Here is a 20,668-nt window from a genome sequence, read left to right as displayed (position 1 = left end):
GTTCCATTTAAAGGGATGTATTTTTATTACACTTTTCTTCTACTTTTTTTACTGAACAACTGAACAAAAACAGATTAGTGTGAAAGCAGCCTTCAACTTTTTCTGACACTCATTTCTTACAAAGTTAAAATCAGTATCTTTTTCTAGAAAATTACTTGGAACCCCCAAACATTATATATATATATATATATATATATATATATATATATATATATATATATATATATATATATATATATATATATATATATATATATATATATATATACATACATACATATACATATACACACACACACACATATATATATACACACACTAGAGGTCGACCGAAATATCGGCCGATATTTGGCTTTTTTTATTTAATCGGCATGGCCGATTGTGCTGATAAAAAAGGCCGATTATAACTTTAGCGCGACTTGCAAATGACTTCTATAATAGAAGTCAATACAAGTTGCCTGAAATCTTCTGTGAAGTGACTTCTCTCTTCCTCTGGGCAGCCTGCCAAATCTGATAAAAAGAACCTAAAGAGATACAATGTTTACACTTATCAATGGATTGAATTCTGTGTGTAGAAGCTCTCAGTTTAACCATATAGGTGTCCTTTTATGAAACTGCGGTAAAATACTGCTTTTCAGTTCTCAGGCATTCTCAGGGGAGATCGCTCTCCTCTAAGTGCCTGTTTATGAAAGTGTGTAGATCGCTTCTCATGTTGAGTTGAGGAGCGATCTACAAATGCCGGTGTTCTGCCGAGAAAGTTCCGCTCGGCGGATTAGTTCCCCCCTCTACTGCGCATGCGCAGTAGAAGCCGGCGGAAATAGCCGAAGCGGAACAGCTGAAAATCAGCTGTACACGGCGCCTGTAAGAGGGCCCCTCGCGGGCTCGCTTCGCTCGCCACGCTTCGCTCGCCACGCTTCGGGCACGGCCTCGCTGCGCTCGGCACTTTTAGGATTCCCCCTCTAGGTCCACTTGGATAGTGGGGAAGGAACCTGGACCCAGAGCGCAGGCGCCGTGTACAGCTGAGTGAAGCGTTTGAGCTTCGGCTATCTCCGGCGGCCGACAGTAGTACGTACTGCGCAGGCGCTGCGCCTGCGCAGTACAGGGGGGGAACCTATCCGCCGAAGGAACTTATTCGGCAAGACACCGGGAACTCCTGAGAACGGCTCCTCTCACTGTAATCTCGTGTGATGTATCGGGATTATAGTATGAGGAAGCATAAAAAATACAAAAGTTTAACACACAGCACACATTATTCCCCAACATATTAATGAAATAATAAAGTTAAATTCCCCCTACACAATATACATTAACCTAATTATTAAAAAAACATTGTTTTTATCAATATTTAAAGATCATACATGTGCCTATTTAAATGTGAATGATGTATAGTAAATTAATGTAATCCACATATGTAATGCAGCTATACACCGTTCATATAAATGCAAAATACATTTATAATCATTAAAAAATAATTTTAATAAAGTATACAAGTATAAAGATTTATTAATAAATTAAAATAAAATATATTTCATAATTGATAAACATAAAAATTAATAAACTGGTGCGAAGAGAGAACACTGCGAATCCACTGCGGGTTCCCGAATCGCACCGACTCGCATGTCAGTTCACACTGCCATATGCGAATCGCTGGGGAGTGTCAATACATTGTTAACGACCCCCCCCAGTTCAGCTTCCATATCGCACTGCGAACTGACAGTTCGGACATGAATCAGGTCGCATATGTGTGAACACACATGCGATCCGATTCTGGCCTGAACAGAAAAAAAGGGTCCTGTGCGTGTTTGCACCGAATGCGGTGTGATATCAGCCATACTATCTGTACGGCTGATATCGCGCCGCACAGACATCGCATGTAATGTGAACGGCAGTTCGCTGCGAATTACATGCAATGCCTGTGCGATGTCTGGCATCGCACAAGTGTGAACTGGGCCTAAAAGTTAACAACACCCCCAAATCAGTTCGCATATTGCAGTGCGATCTGCAAACTCGGACAGGAATCGGATCGCATGGGTGTGAACACCCATGCGATCCGATTCTGCTGCGGACCAAAAAAAGGGTCCTGTACGAGTTTGGTCCGAATGCAATGCAAATTCAGCCATACTATCTGTATGGCTGAAATCGCATCGCACAGAGATCGGATGTGATTTGCACTGCAGTGCGGTGCGAATCACATCCGATCTCGGACAGCGCAGCAGTGGGAACTGGCCCTAAATCATATTGCATTTGCACCAAAATGGTACAGGACCCTTTATTTGGTCCGCACTGGAATACACCCATGCGATCCGATTCCTGCACCATTACATAGTTCGCACTGCGATCTGTGAAATGATCTGGGGGTGTTATTAACTTTGACATGTAATGTAGGTGCGATGTGGAAACCCGCACAGGAAATACGCTGGTTCATGCATCGCACAAGTGTGAACCCAGCCAGAGACGTGAACATCTAAAAAAAAAAAATATCTATCTATATCTATACACACTATAAATTCCTATCCTGCTGGTTTTGGGGTGTGTAATGGTGGGGAAGGTGTGCTCTGACCGGTGAAAAAAGAAGTCAAAAGACTTCTTGCTTTCTCCAGACTACTCATCCAGCTTCATGCTTCTCTCTCTGATTCTCCACTTCTGAAATGGTGAATCAGAAAGTGAGAATTCTGTCACAGATCGCCAGTGAGGTGCTGAGATCGCACCTTCATAAACTGGCCGTTTCTGTGAAGTCAGTTACAGATTCTCACTGTGCTGAGATAATCAGCGGAGAACATGTTCTCCGCTGATTATCTCAGTTTCATAAACTGGTAGTGAGCTGAGATCAGCGGCAAGACTCGGGATCGCTGCTGATCTCAGTTACATAAAAGGACACCTTAAATCTTTTCTGACACTTGTAAGCAACAAGTGTCAAATCCTGTATTTTCTGCTAGAAAATCACTTAAAACCCCCAAACATTAATATAAATATATATACATATACACACATACATACACATACATATATATTATATATTTATTTTAGCAGAGACCCTAGGGAATAAAATAGCAGTTGTTGCAATATTTTATGTCACACGGTATTTGCGCAGCGGTCTTTCAAACGCAATTAAAAAAAATACACTAAATTAATTTAAAAAAATACTAAACAGTAAAGTTAGTCCATTTTTTTCATCCAAAAGTTTTGATTACCTGTTTTTGTGTATTTAATATTTAAGATGGTAGTTTTTTTTTTTTTGTTTTTTTTTAATCTAAATTATACATACAAGTGTACTGATTGGAGGTTTGTTTTGTTTAATAAATGTTTAAATGTAAAAAAATTTCTGTATCACTTAGTACTTAAGGTTGCTGCCACACTGGAGCGGGCACGCGTTGACGGTAAAACACTGCTAGTTTTAGCGGCGCTTTATCGTCATTTTATCGGCGCCATTCGGCAGCTAGCAGGGCGCTTATAACCCAGCTAGCGGCCGAGGAAGGGGTTAAATGCTCCTCTGCCAAAACGCTTTGCAGGCGCTTCGGCAGCGGTGCGCATTCATTTCAATGGGCAGGAGTGGTGGAGCAGCGGTATGCACCGCTCCAAAGATGCTGCTTGCAGGACTTTTTTTTAACATCCTGCCAGCGCATCGCCTCAGTGTGAAAGCACTCGGGATATCACACTGAGACTGCAGGGGAGCTGTTTTGCAGGCACTTTACAGGTGCTATTTTGAGCCCAACAGTGCCTGAAAAACACCCCAGTGTGAAAGGGGTCTAACATATCGGCATCATATATCGGCCATTGGCCACCGCGATTTCTAAATTTTGGGCATCGGCCAGAGAAAAACCCATATCGGTCGACCTCTAATATATACACATTTTTAGCAGAGACCCTAGGGAATAAAATGGCGATTTTTGCAATATTTTATGTCACACTGTATTTGCACAGTGGTCTTTCAAACACAATTTTTTTGAGAAAAATACACTTCAATGAATTAAAAAAAAAAAAAAAAAAAAAAAACGAAGGAAAAAGTAAAAAAGTTAGCCCAATTTTTTTGTTTAATGTGAAAGATGATGTTACGCTGCAAGAATTGAGAGAATCGTGATCTATCCTCTAAGCAGCAACTGTGTGATGCCATCGTGTCAATATGGACCAAAATCTCTGAGCAATGTTTCCAGCACCTTCTTGTATCTATGCCACGAACAATGAAGGCCAAAGGGGGTCCAACTCGGTACTAGCAAGGTGTACCTAAGTGGCCGGTGAGTGCTTACGACTTTCAGATGGAAGGGTATTTAAAATGACAGTCAAAAAGACAAAAGACGGCACACGTATCAAAACGACCTCCTCCTCAGCAGACACAAAGGAAACAGTGACAGGAATTGGGAGAAACTATAACCGAGAACAGAACCTGATCTCACCTAAAGCGTTTGTTACCCTAACATTTCATATTGCTGATGTCTGCTGTACTGTGTACTTGTATGAGAAAGTCTCCTGTTCTCTTTGTATCGCTTCCTTTGTGTGAAATACGGGGTGTTCCTGCAGGTCCCTGTGCTTGCCTATTCAAACTGACCACGAACCACATCCATCCCAGCGTGGCCAATTTTCTTCACAGCGATCACATGAAAAGTAGTAAACAATATCCGTATATTCATGATGTCATTACTTTCTCCTGTAATCTCGGATCTCACTATAGTATAGACTTTTTTTTTTTTTTTTTCACCATACTGTCACCAGAGCAAGTGCAGTGTTGGTGACATCATACTGCTGTGGCGGTGATCATGTACAATGGCTGGCTGCTCTGATATCACTGTGGGTCAGTACCGCCAGCCGTTGTCTCCAATCATCGCCACAGCAGTACAATATCAACAGACCAGCGCTGGCAGTCAGTATCCCTAATTACCGCCACACCAGTCATACTGCCCAGATCACCGCCACACCTGTCCCAGTGTCACCAAATCAATGTTTGCGGGCAACAGCATTCCTTATCACTGCTACACCAGTCACAGTGTCACCACATCAGTGTAATGCCCCGTACACACGGTCGGACATTGATCGGACATTCCGACAACAAAATCCTAAGATTTTTTCCGACAGATGTTGGCTCAAACTTGTCTTGCATACACACGGTCACACAAAGTTGTTGGAAAATCCGATCGTTCTAAACGCGGTGACGTAAAACACGTACATCCGGACTATAAACGGGGCAGTGGCCAATAGCTTGCATCTCTTTATTTATTCTGAGCATGCGTGGCACTTTGTCCGTCAGATTTGTGTACACACGGTCGGAATTTCCGACAACGGATTTTGTTGTGGGAAAGTTTTATATCCTGCTCTCCAACTTTGTGTGTCGGAAAATCCGATGGAAAATGTGTGATGGAGCCTACACACGGTCGGAATTTCCAACAACAAGGTCCTATCACACATTTTCCATCGGAAAATCCGACCGTGTGTACGGGGCATCAGCCAGCAATGGTGGCTCTCCAATTATGGCCACAATCACAGTCAGCATCAGTGTCCCCGATTAGTGCCACACTAGTCCCCAGACCAGTGTAAGCCAGCAACAGTCTCCTGATCACCACAACACCAGTGCAGTTTTGCCTTTGCCTGCTGCCTGAACTAACCCCGGCCTGTTTCTTGACCATGTTTCTGCCTGCTGCCCGGACCGGCTCTTTGCTTTTTTGCTGAGCATGTATCTGAACTGACTCATTTGCACATTCGACTGACTATGTTCCTGCAAAACACCACTGCCAGCTATCCTCTGTGGACAACTGCACTCCTGGAACCACAGGAACACGTTTGTTCCTCCTTTGTTCAGCCTCCTGTACTTTCCGGCCAAATTAGAATTTGGGTGAGCCAAGATGGTTTTCATATAGGAATTGCTTGGCTTCTTATTTGTAATTTCCCAATGAAATGTATGGCTGTCAGGGTGCCAAGTTTGGTGCCATATTTCATGATTTATACCACTTGGCTCAGGCCAAATTGAACTTTTCTATATAGAAGAATGCCCAATGAGTATAAAACAAGTGGAATTTTGGTGAGCCAAGATGGTTTTAATATAAGAATAGCTTGGCTTCTTATTTAAAATTTCCTATTGAAATGCATGGCTGTCAAGGTGCCAAATTTTATGATTTAGATGACTTGGCTCAGGCCAAACTGAACTTTTCTATATAGGAGGTGCAGCTCATAAAATTAAAATATCAAAAAGTTAATTTATTTCAGTAATTCAATTCAAAAAGTGAAACTCATTTTATATAGATTCATTACACGCTGAATGATACATTTCAAGCATTTCTTTTAAATTTGGATTACGGATAACAGCTAGTGAAAACCCCAAATTCAGTATCTCAAAACGTTAGAATATTACATAAGACCAATAACAATAAATTAAAAAAAAGGATTTTTAATACAGAAATGTTGGTTTACTGAAAAGTATGTCCATGTACAGTATAGTATGCACTAAATACTTGGTCGTAGAGCTGCACAATTAATCATCAAGAATCGTTATTGCGATCTTGACTAAAGTGTTTCACAATTCTTTCCTATGCAAAGAATTCTCTCTGCTCTTCTGAAGCCACAGCCATCAAAGGAAAGGAAGAGAAAAACTGGGCAGTCTGCCAAGAATCAAAACATTTTTTATCAGTTGAACTTAAGTATAAACATTGTAACAATTGGTCAATGGAATAGACTTTGTGTAAGTGAAAAAAGTTTAACCACTTAAACACTAAACCTTTTTCTGACATTTGTTGGTTTCAAGTTAAAATAATTTTTTTTTTGCTAGAAAATTACTTAGAACCCCCAAACATTATATATATATATATATATATATATATATATATATATATATATATATATATATATATATATATATATATATATATATATATATATATAATATACATTATATATATTATATATATATTTTTTTTTTTAGTAGACACCCTAGAGCAGTGATGGCAAACCTTGGCACTCCAGATGTTTTGGAACTAAAGGGAAACACTAACCAGTAAAGTTAGCCCATTTTTTGTATAATGTGAAAGATTTTACGTTGCGAGAATCGTGATCTTTTTATTCTAAGAAAAAAAAAAAAATCAGGATTCTCATTTTGGCCAGAATTGTGCAGCTCTACTTGGTCGGGGCTCCTTTTGCCTGAATTACTGCATTAATACGGCGTAGCATGGAGGCGATTAGCCTGTGGCACTGCTGAGGTGTTACGGAAGCCCAGGTTGCATTGATAGCGGCCTTCAGTTTGTCTGCAGTGTTGGGTCTGCTGTCTCTCATATTCCTCTTGGCAATACCCCACAGATTCTCTATGGGTTTTAGGTCAGGCAAGCTTACTGGGCAGTCAAGCACAGTGATACCATGATCAGTAAACTAGGTATTGGTACTTTTGGCAGTGTGGGCAGGTGGCAAGTCCTGCGGGAAAATGAAATCATCTCCATAAAGTTGGTCAGTAGAGGGAAGCATAAAGTGGTCTAGAGTTTCCTGCTAGAGGGATGAGCTAACTTTGCACCTAAAAAAACAAAAAAAACAAACACAGTGGACCAACACCAGCAGATGACATGGCTCCCCAAATTATCACAGACTGGAAAACTTTACATTTCATTTGGAAATCAAGGTCCCGGAGTCTGGAGGAAGAGTGGAGAGGCACAGAATCCAAGTTGCATGAGGTCCAGTGTGAAGTTACCACAGTCCGTGATGATTTGAGGAGCCATGTCATCTGCTGGTGTTGGTCCACTGCGTTTTATCAAGTCCAAAGTCAGCTCAGACATGGATGAGCGAGTTTGGGGTGGAGGAACTTGACTGGCCTGTACAGAGTCCTAAACGCAACGTGATAGAACAGCTTTGGGGTGAATTAGAGTGGAGACTGCGAGCCAGGCCTTCTCTTCCAACGTCAGTGCCTGACCTCACAAATGTGCTTCTGGAAGAATGGTCAAACATTCCCATAGACACACTCCTAAACCTTGTGTATTAATACATACAATTATAATTTTTTTGTAAAAATTAAAAAAAAAAAAAAAAAATCATACTCTGAACATAAAAGGCTTGGATAGGCCAAACATGCGTATTTATTGCTATGAAGAAGGAGGGCAAGGTAGTACAGCAGGCAATCTCAAGCCCTATCCTAATTCTGCCCTGAGGCCTACACATCAATGGTCACTTCTGAGCTGGGAAAAACAGATGCTTGTGTAATGTTGGATTATGTCTTCAATGCCCAACTACTTCAGTTATTCATGCCAAGAATATGGGCACAAGAATACAACCAGGTTTGCTTTAATGCCCCGAATCTAAAACACAATCTTTTCTGTGCCTGGCTATGCGTCTCCCCTCCTATCATGCAAAAGTCCTGTTTTTTGGCGATTTGCACCGGCTTTGTCAGATGGTGGCAGGGTTTAGTGTCACTTTAATGAAGCTTCCTGTGGCATTATAAGGAAAAATTTACGTAAATGTCATGCGCCACATTAAAGCGGATAGACCTAATGCTCTACTCTGCATCAGCTCCAGCTTCTATTTTAAAGTGCCTAATTAAAGATCTGCAGACAGCTCACGTCCCTCTCTCCTCTGCCTTTGCAGTAACAACACTACACATGCGGAGCCTGCAGAGTTAACAGACGTCCTCCTCTTCCTCCCTCCTGATCTCAGCTGGGAGGCAGCCAGAGGGATTCAGCATTCAGCGCCAGTTCTACTGCTCTCCGTGCCACGTCTGTCGCAGGTGCAGCATAGAACAAGGAGCAAATGCTCAAAATTAACAAACGACTCATGCCTCTTTTGGTAATTCAGCTCAGGAGCTGCTCAATTTTCTTGTGTTTATAAGAGTGGCGCAGGCATAAAGCAGTATTAAATGCTCAATTTTTTTTTGAATACATTCTTATCAACCAGGAAAACAAACATTCTCCAGTACATTATTTAGTCTATATATGTGCTCCAGCACTTACATTTTTTTTTTTAAAAAAAAGGAAAATTCCACCTTTGGCAAAAAAAAAAAAAAATGAAAAAAATCTATGCAAAAAAAAAAAAATATGCATTTATTTATATTTTTGAGCCTGCACAGCACTGCAGGTGCAATGCTCTGGCTGCTCGGTACAGACCTTTGGGCCACATTCACACTTGTGCGACTTGTCATGCCCCTATAGAACCTCATTCATGTAGGGGGTGGGGGCAGGATCTGTAGATTCTGATTAGCCCCCAGACCCCCACAACCACCGGCCAGGGTTGTGGGAGAAGAGACCCCGGTCCTTAACATGGGGACAAGCAGAGCCCCCACTGTTCCAAAGCACCCCCCCAATGTTGAGGGCATGTGGCCTGGTATGGTTCAGGAGGGGAGGGTGAAGTAGAATAATAATGAATCGAACCAGGCAGGACCTCAGTGATGCAGGTTTATTAAGCATAATAGGTACAACATGATTGGTTGCTAAGATCTACGTCAATGTAACTAACTATAAAACTGACACTTGTCATACAACCAGACAAACGTATTAATTCCCAGAATTCCTACAGGTTTATTATTAAAATGATTTATAACTGGTTTTGTCTATGGTTCTATCCATTACAATACTTGTGTAGAGACAATATGGCACCCAGTCATGTTAAATCAAACCCTCCTTGTCCTGACAAGACTTTACCAACTCAAGGATAACAGATTTACGACTTTGGGAAAATGAACTTGCAATAACCCCACCTTGTGTGTTATATGTCTTATTGTTTTTCACTATACAATCCTATGTGTAAATAGTGTATTGGTTTCACAAAAAAGTACTGTATTTTTATATATATATATATGTCATTAAAAGACATTACAATACATTACAATAAGAAGAACACTGGTGTGTATGTATTGATAATTAGACAATATTGAATAAAATAGTTTAGCTTTGTGTGTGTGTGTGTGTGTGTGTGTGTGTGTGTGTGTGTGTGTGTGTGTGTGTGTGTGTATGTGTATATATATATATATATATATATATATATATATATATATATATATACACACACACACACACACACACACACACACACACATATACACACACACACACAAAGCTAAACTATTTTATTCAATATCGTCTAATTATCAATACATACACACCAGTGTTCTTCTTATTGTAATGTATTGTAATGTCTTTTAATGAGGGCACAAGTAGACCTTTTGACCCTGTCAAACTAAATTAATATACATAACTTTCCCATATGCCACATTGCTTTTTAAGAAGTTGTATCACTTATTCTTGACAATGTTTATTTATTACTTTAAGGAATGTTATCTTATCAGACTATAGTTCAACTGCTGTCAAAGGCTTTCTTTTCTAATTAGCAAACTTAAAAACTAAAAATGAACTATCCTAATGAACTTTCACCCAGTAAACTTTGTGACTATCTTATAAAAAATAATAGAAAGAAGCAGAGAGGTAATCTAAAGTTAAACATTTAAAAATGAAGACTCTATATTTATGTTATAACATAGTACACATTAATAAAGATTAAGAACTATTGCTTTACTATGGAATAATAATATTGATAAGACCACTACTATATAATAATAATATGAATAATAATTATTTTATCAATAAAACATATGCAAATTAATATGAATAACATAAAATATATTGGTTAATATGAAATTCTACTACAAGGGCCGTTCACTCTACCCTGCTTTCCTGGCTGCATGCTTGGATAAGAGTCAGGTATGGATCTGAGGGGGGGGGGGGGGGGGGGGGGGGGTTACACGCTTTTTTTATATTTTGGAGTGGGGTTTTTTTGCTTGTGGAAAGGTAGTGCTTTTGTTAGGAGTGACAGACAGTTCTTCTAAACAGCTAAGGAGTGTACTAGTGAATATGCTGCTGCTCTGTTGGTGTTGCACCCAGTAAACGTCAGCATTCTTTTTATCTTGCTGTGTAAACACGTCATGTACAACAAATGTTTACAAAGCAGCAGCTCAAAGCTAAACTCAAGGCAGGCCGCTGAATACACCGTTGATGTACTGTACATGTTCATTAAATGTTTTAGGCTTGGTCTACACTGAACCGCATGTAAACTGCATTCCTGTTCAATTTACATGCGATTTAGTGCAGTGGTACTTTTTGTTTTTTTTTTTCTAAATGATTGGGCTCAAATTGCCACTGCATTGCACCAAAGACGTGCATGCAGCAATCACACTGCACTACCAGATTACATTATTATTATACAGGATTTATATAGTGCCAACAGTTTGCGCAGCACTTTACAACATTGTACTGTACAATTACAATACAATTCAATACGGGGGGGGGGGGGGGATCTGCAAACCCTGCTTGTTAGAGCTTACAATCTAGGACTGTTTTGTACCAAGCTACCTGGTGCTGGCAAATGCACTGCGTTTGTGACCTGCATTTGGGGGTGACGTTACCCGCACTTCCTGCCTGACCTATAGCAAAATGATTGCTGGGCCGATAAGCAGCTTTCCTCACAGGGGGGGGGGTCTGGACTGATAGTTGGTGCAATGATTATCAGTGCTCCATATTAGTGCCGCCTCATCAGTGCCCGTCAGTGCAGCCTTATCAGTGAAGGAGAAAAATTACTTATTTACAAAATTTTATAGCCAAAACGAAATACTTTATTTAATTTGTTTAGCAAAAAATAAACTCAGTGGTGGGTAAATGCCACCATAAGAAAGCTCTGTCTCAAAAAAAATAAATAAAAAAAATGATAAAAATGTTTGGTTAAAGCGTTTTTATGACTGCGCAATTGTCATTCAAAGTGCAAAAAAAATTGGCCTGGTCAGGAAGGGGGTGAAAGTGCCCAGTATTGGCAGTGGTTAAGATTGCACTGCCACTCACTGCAGATCGCAAGGACAACACCCAAGGATCGCTGTTTCCTACACCACAAAGCCTTAATGTGTTAAAAAAAAAAACTGCATTTTGATAGATGTAATGCAAAGCGACCTCTACCTTGGAAAGAAAAGCACACAGCAGACATGCAAAGTGCAGATCACTATATATTTTCTTTTTTTTTTTTTTTTCTTGTGGGTTCAATGCCTTCCAGGGCCCCATGGATCCGCGCTCTAGGCACTCTTCTGGATGGGTCTATGAGCAAGTGTATGTATGCTGCTGTGTGCATTCAGTTAGCCCCGAAGCCTAGGACGACAAGCTGCTCCTCTACTCCCACCTTCTCCAAGGGAGTGGACTAACAGAAGCTCGAGCCGGCGCTGCTGCCCAATTCATGTGATGTAGTCGGTGCAGACGATCCCAGGCAGGAGGTTTGGGGAAGCTGCTCCTAGGCTGGCCATACATTATACAATTTTCTTATTCAATTTCCTTTCAGATTTACCTTCAACTATATAGTGAAAGGACCTGCCTGATGGCGCACGCATTGAAGGTGTTCCTGTTTGACCTACCTATCATATGGTTTTGGTAAATCTAAAAGGAAAATTGTATAATGAACAGCTAGCCAAAAAGGTATATGGAGGCGATGGCATTGGAGATTTAAAAACTGCTCCATCTTTCTGACCCATGTTTCATGTTAAAGCCATATCTAGGATGTAACCTGAACCATGGTCAGCATGCACAGCTCCCCCCCTCCCCCCTCCTTTTACAGGATCACAGGATTCTTCTCCGCACAGCATCCTGTCAGATTCAGAATTAACATGGCTGTGTGTGGCTCTGTGTGCACAACCAAGTCATTCAGCTGTCAAAGGAAAATACAGGCCCCATCTGCCACAATGGCCGGAGTTCTAGTACTCAATAGAGCACAAGTGTAGTGACTGCACCGTACTTGTAGTCCATTGATGCTTCCTCCTGCTCCGTAGCTAAGATTCCATTGACAGAATGAAAAAAAAAAAAATTGTTTAGATGTATTTTGGTTTCTTTATTTTCGAACGAATTCTAAATTTTCAGAACAATCTGCATCTGAAAATTAATTGACTGATTTGAATTCTGTGTGAAGAATAGCTGATTACGGAGCAGGCTGGGAAACCGTCCACTGTGTCCTTATTAGTTGATTTTTCAACTGTCAAAGGGTTTCCTCCACTGACAGCTGAATGTAAAAAAAAAAAAAATGCTGGCAATGCAAAATTAAATAAACTGTGTGGGGGGGTCCCCCTCCCCAATGCATACCAGGCCAAAAAAAAAAAAAAAAAAACTAAATGAAATACAAGTAAATAATATACAGAGAGCAATCTGGAACAAAATGTTAATGTGGTCATTGATCCAATCACAGCACAGCACTGTAGCAACAAGCAAGCATTTACCTTCCTTGATGCATCAATAGTATTATTATTATTATTATTATTATTATTAATCTGAAACCTGGCTTACTACCCTTCTGCAGCTCACTGCCCTAATAACAGTGCCTGGGGGATGAAAGAACAGGCAAAAACCAAATAAAAAAAAAATCTCTACACATTATTGCTTCAGACAAATGTCCAAACACTGTACTGGAAGCCGAGGCTCATCCTGCCAGCTGGTGTGTAATATTAGCACGCCGCCGAGCTCTGCTGGCAGAAAATGAGCGGTGAGATCACAGATGTAAACAGAACAAAGACAAATCGCAGTCCAATGAGAATCTCCAGCACAGGCCCGCCTTGATGACTCAAATAAATAATAGATGGTTTTGCATTCCTAGCATCACAAGCTGCAGGACTAAGAAACGAAAATGAAAGCAAATCTGGCAGCCTGTCTGTGAGAGAGAGAGAGGTAATTTACACTTCATTGATGAGGAATGCTCCTTCCACAGCGTCTGCCGCATTCCTCTACACAGCTACACACAGATGGCATTATCTAGGTCACAATTACAATGTAAAATCGCAATACAAAATAAAAAATTGAATCATACATTTTTTGTTTGTCGTTCAAATTGTACATATTACTGTCTATTGAATAGGAACCCTAATAAGGACTTCTTCACATCGTGTTTTTCTGCAGCGATTCAAGCTTTCTACCTGGGGAGGCTCAACCTCCCAAACCAACTCAACACTCCCCCCCCCCCCGCACTTCTTCCCAACACCCCAATACCCCAGAAATTATAATATGAAGGATACAATAACAAATCTCTGCAAATACTTTCAACCAGATGCCTATTCAGGTGAGCAAAGCTTTACAATGAACAAAGAAATCAGACAAACAATACGCTGTGCTATCTAAAAAGTGTTTCCTACAAGCCTTGAAAGAGAAACAAAAATTTGAGCTGGGTTCACACTTGTGTTATTACAGACATCGCATTGATGGGCAGATCACGTGCGATGTCTGCGCGATGCAAATTCAGCAAAACTGTATAGCTGAAATCGCATTCGCACCAGAATGGTGCAGGACCTTTTTTTTTTTTTATCTGCACTGGAATCGGATCGCATGAGTGTTCACAACAATGCGATCCAATTTCTGCACCATTTCAGTTGGCACTGCGATCCGATCTGGGGGGCGTCATTAACTTTACATGGACACTCGCAGTGGTTCGCAGATGTCAGTGTGAACCGTCGACGATTCAGGAAGCACGCTGGTTCCCACATTGCACAAGTGTGAACTCAGCCAAAGGGGTTGTAAAGTCAGAAGGTTTTTTTTATCTTAATGTTCTCTATGCATCAAGTTAAAAAAACCTTCTGTGTGCAGCAGTCCCCATTCAACCCCCCCCCCCCCCCCCAAAATACTTACTCAAGCCCCATCTCTATCCAGAGATGTGCACGAGTGCTTTGGCCGTCTGGGACTCTCCCTCTTGATTGGCTGAGACACAACAGCAGCACCATGGGCTCCCACTGCTTTCAAATTCAGTTAGCCAATCAGGAGAGAGAGAGAGAGAGAGAGAGAGAGAGAGAGAGAGAGAGAGAGAGAGAGAGAGAGAGAGAGAGAGAGAGAGAGAGAGAGAGAGAGTGTGAGAGTGAGAGTGAGTGGGGCCGAACCGCGGTTCCATGTCTAAATGGACACAGGGAGCTGTGGCTCAGCTCAGGTGCCCCCATAGCAAGCTGCTTGCTGTGGGGGGCACTTGAAAGGAGGGAGGGGCCAGGAGCACCAAAGAGGGACCCAAGAAGATGAGAATCGGGGCTGCTCTGTGCAAAACCATTTCACGGAGCAGGCAAGTATGACTTTTTTTTTTTTTCTTTGTAAGAAAATAAACGAGACTTAACAATCACATTTAAAAAAAAGAGTACCAGCTGTATACTTAGAACATTCAGCTTTTTTATAATTATTATTTTTACTCCTGCATATATAAATATAGGTAAACAGTTGTATTGGGTCAAAATACTAATCAAAAACACAGTATGTATAAAATGTTCTCCAAAAAGCATGATAAATATGAAACATCCAAACAATTCATAAAACTTGCAAACTATAATATATATATATATATTATATACATACATATACACACACACACATATACATACACAGAACGCTGAAAGGACTGACGCTGCCTCTCAAAAAACTGTCGCCAACCTGTTGTGACAATGGGGTCAATTCACTAAAGGTTGTGATATCAAGGTCACATAATTTTTGGGAAATATCTCATGAGGTAATAGAGTTAATTCATCGAAGTAAAATATTGAATGTGAGGTAAATAACGCAAAAAGGAAAAAAAAATAAAGTAATTCATTCAAATCAATTCACTAAAGAACAAACACACATTTGTTATTTATCACCTGCCAAAAGTACAAAATAATAACAATAATGAGGGGAACTCTACACTGGCCAGTACATAAAAAGTATACAATGTATCAGTGTGGAAATGTTTTGCCCGAAACTCAGGAATGAAAACAAAAAATAGTAACATTTAGCCAGAGGGAGGTTGTTATGTGAATGAAAGCATGCTAGAATGTTTCCAGTTTCATAGTATTTTTGTGTGCATTTCTTCCTTTGGTGCATTGTTAACAGGTTTAAACAAAAAATTGTGAAAAAAACACCAAAAATAACGCAATCTAAGTGATAAGTGTTGCAAAACAAATATTTAACGCATTTGGTAAATAACGCATTCTTTTTTGTGAATTGAATACTTTTGAGATAAAATATTGCATGAGTTATAGTAACTTAAAAATTCATGCAGCATTTATCTCTTCGTGAATTGACCCCGATGTAACAGATTTGTTTTTAAAGACTTTTGCGCTGCAACCGGTCTGTAAGTTATATATATTATCAAGCAAGAGCTGTGTAAATAACCTGATGGATAAGCCCTATGGAGCCGGTTCATACATCTCCGGAGCAGATTGCAAAGGAGTCCTGTGTGTCACTGGCTCCATTTCAGGTCCGAATTCAGCCCAAAATCTGGGACCGATTCGTCCCCTGAAGCAGAGAACAGGGGTGCAACTGGACCTCCCCTACTGCAAGCCGCATGCGGCATAACTGTGAATCCAGCCTCAATGTGATATGTAAAATAAAATGTGTACATGTAGATAGACATGCCGATGGAATCCTGTCTACATTGGCCCTAGTATGTATGAATGTGAGTTAGGAACCTTGTAAGCTCCTGTGGGGGGGGGGGGGGGGGGGCAGGGATGGATATGAATGTACAATAAACATGTAAACTGAAGTGTAAATTGACAGCTCTATACAAGTACCTGTAATAAACATACAAGTAAAGTGAGCATTTACTATATCTGGAACTCAATATTTTGATTGATTATATGGAAGCAGCAAGTATGGAGCCTGCTTCATTTGAAAGTTCAATTTTGTTGTTGGAACTACAAGCGCCACTCACTCAAATATATTATATTCCAAACTAAAGTTGTGCTATGTATAGAATGAAGAGGAAAAAAACAAACTGTAGACACTGCAACAAAGGAGTCCATATAGTGATAGGAAATCCAATGAATCCCGCGGTACACCTAACATTCACCAGAATGGTGTATTTCAGAGAAACCCCCACCTCATAAGAATGGCCGCTTTCTCTGAAATACACACACCATTCTGGTGAATGTTAGGTGCACCGCGGGATTCATTGGATTTCCTATCACTATATGGACTCCTTTGTTGCAGTGTCTACATTTTATTTTTATATAATCTTTATTTTATTTTACATTTTAACCCATAGCAAACCATGTACAGACAAAAGGGAAAGGGAAGGAAAAATGCACCTCAAGGGCAAATACTGATATCGGTGGCGCCATAATACATTACACTACGAGTATAATTACTGCTAGTACGAGCCAATCCCTGTCCTAGATTTTCAATCCAAGTGGACATTAGTGTGTCTACATTTGTTTTTTTCCCTTCATTCAATACATAGTGCAACTTTAGACTTTTTGATTTGTGCTGTGTGTCTCACAGGAAAGTTACTGCTTTTAGAGCAATTTGATTTTCACTTATATGTTTAATTTGGGACAGTGCAGTACCACCCACTAATGAAAAAAATATATATTTAGGTAGAGATATAGATAGATATAGATAGACAGACATGCTTGTAGGTGAATTGTCCCTAGTATGTGTATGTATGTGGACCTTAGATTGTCAACTCCTTGAGGACAGGGACTGATGTTAATGTACTGTATCTAAAGTCCTGTATAAATTGTCAGCACTATACTAATAGCTGTATTAATAATAAAAAAAAAAAGTAAACCAGTAACAATGTACAGTATCTGGGCTCTTTCACATGGGCTCTCCGCTCAGTGGGGGATCGATCCGCTGAGCAGGCGGATGACATGACAGTCTCCGCTCACTGTGCAGAGTCGGACCTGTCAGAGCCCCGCTCTCCTCTATGATGAGATCGGATGAAAACGAACCGCCTTTCCCAACCCATCCAATCTGCCAGACAGACGGAAGATCGGGTCACCATCTGTCTGGATTTCAGGGACAGGATCGGATAGCGGCGGATGTGAGCAGACATGTCACCTCCGACATCCGCCGCTCCATAGAGGTGAATGGAGGCTCCGATCAGGTCTGCCTGAAAAACTGACAGGCGGACATAAATCGGACCACCCGTGTGAAAGGGGACTATTTGATTCAATATTCAGGCCTCTGGGAATAATAATTGTATCCATAAACAAATCCTCAGTTTCATTCTGAGATTTCCTTTAATAAATTTGAACTCCTCCAAAATATCTTCACAATATTCTGCAGAATCTACACCCAGCAGAGTCCTCATTATGCCGTTTTCTATATTGTAATAAATGGTTTATGGACCTCTTACTCAGACCTCCAGAGCCCCGGTGATCCATGCAATATTTTCATACTATGACACTGCGGTTTGTATTAAGCTTCCTCTCTGAGTCACAAACCAAAACAACCTGTGTAGTTGGGCTCCGACGGAAGAGGCTCCTACAAGACTGAGGTCACATATCTGTCTTCTGAGTCTAGTAAAAATGTCATCAGAGAGGATTTACTCTGCAACAGATTACAGCAGCTACAAAGTATACTTTGGCAAAAACAAAGCCATGCTGTAATGTATACACCGGCCACATGGCAGACTGTATGAGATGATACAACCAGGCAGACCCCTGTACTACATGGCAGAGGAGGGAGAATACATGGGGGGGGGGAGGGGGAATCACTACAAGCACCACAGGAGATATAAATAAATATGACACTTTTTAAGAGCAAATCACCGGAGTGCGGATCATCTTTTCCTCATTTCCCTACTCAGCCAGCGACTGGATCGAGCACCCGGGATCTCTGATTTCTATGTGATATATGGGTAGTAGCACTGACCTTTTTTGTTTATACTCCTCCCCCCCCCCTCCAACATGGCTGCACCCGGATACATGGGGGGGGGGATTAATGCCAAACCACAACCAGCCTGCCAATCAGTGTCATTCCCTGCAAGACCAGAGCAGTGCTGGAATACATTACATCCATCACAGTCCTCACACATCAGTCCCAGTACAGAGCTCTCCATACAGTACACAGAGCCCTCCATACATACAGTACACAGAGCCCTCCATACATACACTACACAGAGCTCTCCATACATACACTACACAGAGCTCTCCATACATACATTACACAGAGCTCTCCATACAGTACACAGAGCCCTCCATACATACAGTACACAGAGCCCTCCATACATACAGTACACAGAGCCCTCCATACATACACTACACAGAGCTCTCCATACATACACTACACAGAGCTCTCCATACATACATTACACAGAGCCCTCCATACATACACTACACAGAGCTCTCCATACATACATTACACAGAGCCCTCCATACATACACTACACAGAGCTCTCCATACAGTACACAGAGCCCTCCATACATACAGTACACAGAGCCCTCCATACATACACTACACAGAGCTCTCCATCCATACAGTACACAGAGCTCTCTATCCATACAGGACACAGAGCCCTCCATACAGTACACAGAGCCCTCCATACATACACTACACAGAGCTCTCCATCCATACACTACACAGAGCTCTCTATCCATACAGGACACAGAGCTCTCTATCCATACAGTACACAGAGCTCTCTATCCATACAGTACACAGAGCTCTCTATCCATACAGGACACAGAGCCCTCCATACAGGACACAGAGCCCTCCATACAGGACACAGAGCCCTCCATACATACAGTACACAGAGCCCTCCATACAGTACACAGAGCCCTCCATACATACAGTACACAGAGCCCTCCATACAGTACACAGAGCCCTCCATACAGTACACAGCGCTCTCTATACAGTACACAGAGCCCTCCATACAGGACACAGAGCCCTCCATACAGGACACAGAGCCCTCCATACATACAGTACACAGAGCCCTCCATACAGTACACAGAGCCCTCCATACAGTACACAGCGCTCTCTATACAGTACACAGAGCCCTCTATACAGTACACAGCGCTCTCTATACAGTACACAGAGCTCTCTATACAGTACACAGAGCTCTCTATACAGTACACAGAGCTCTCCATACAGTACACAGAGCCCTCCATACACAGCGCTCTCTATACAGTACACAGCGCTCTCTATACAGTACACAGAGCCCTCTATACAGTACACAGAGCTCTCTATACAGTACACAGAGCCCTCCATACACAGCGCTCTCTATACAGTACACAGAGCCCTCCATACACAGAGCTCTCTATACAGTACACAGAGCTCTCCATACAGTACACAGAGCCCTCCATACACAGCGCTCTCTATACAGTACACAGCGCCCCCTAGTGTTGGGTAGACATAGAGGAGCCGCGTGCCGCCTCTCGCTCAGTCTTATCGGTCCGTTCTTCTCCTCCGCTCCGCTCTATACCATACAGCCCCGGACCGGGGCACTGCCCACACCCTACAGGTCTCCACTCCTGTCACTAAACCTCCCGGAACACCCGACGGAGACACACACATAGACGGAGCCCGGCAGCTTCACCCCCCTCCTTCCCGCTCACCGCACTCAGGCGAATCCCGTCCGTCCCATGAGCCGCCATCTTGTGTAAGGGCGCAACCAGCACCTCAGCAGGATCGCCGAGCCCACCCTCTTTCCGGGGCGTGGCTTCCGCGGTGAGGGCGGGGCCTCTCCCTGCTCGCTGTCCGTGTACTGGCGCGTGACTGCTGAGCTGGGGATGCGCTGGCTGCCTGAGCTGTGAGAGGGGCGGAGCTCCGCTGTGTGTGCTGTACATGGGCGGAGCTCTGGCGTGTGCTGTACATGGGCGGAGCTCCGCCTCCTGAAGACGTCATGGTGAGCTTAGCCTGCCTGTATGGAGAACACATCACCATTCCCTGTGTAGATGACTTGTCTGTATAGAGATCACCTTCTGGAATGAAATGACTGTGCAATCCTCTGTGTATGACACCTCCTCTGTGTAGAGCTC

General features: G+C 41.9%; 1 protein-coding gene across 2 annotated transcripts in view; it reads right to left on the bottom strand.

Moving 5' to 3' along the window:
• MORC3 (MORC family CW-type zinc finger 3) overlaps positions 1–20,391 on the bottom strand; it is a 114,210-nt gene extending 93,819 nt beyond the window's left edge. For both annotated transcript variants that reach the window (XM_073617192.1, XM_073617193.1), the window contains exon 1: positions 20,246–20,391. In XM_073617192.1, the coding sequence (XP_073473293.1) occupies positions 20,246–20,284 (39 nt within the window). In that variant the 5' untranslated portion in view covers positions 20,285–20,391. The remainder of the gene's footprint in view (positions 1–20,245) is intronic.
• Between the last annotated feature and the right edge of the window lie 277 nt (positions 20,392–20,668).

Source organism: Aquarana catesbeiana, linkage group LG02, assembly GCF_042186555.1.
Source record: "Aquarana catesbeiana isolate 2022-GZ linkage group LG02, ASM4218655v1, whole genome shotgun sequence".
Classification (NCBI taxonomy): Eukaryota; Metazoa; Chordata; class Amphibia; order Anura; family Ranidae; genus Aquarana; species Aquarana catesbeiana.
Note: the sequence above shows the minus strand (reverse complement) of the source record. Positions and strands in the feature narration are given on the sequence as shown.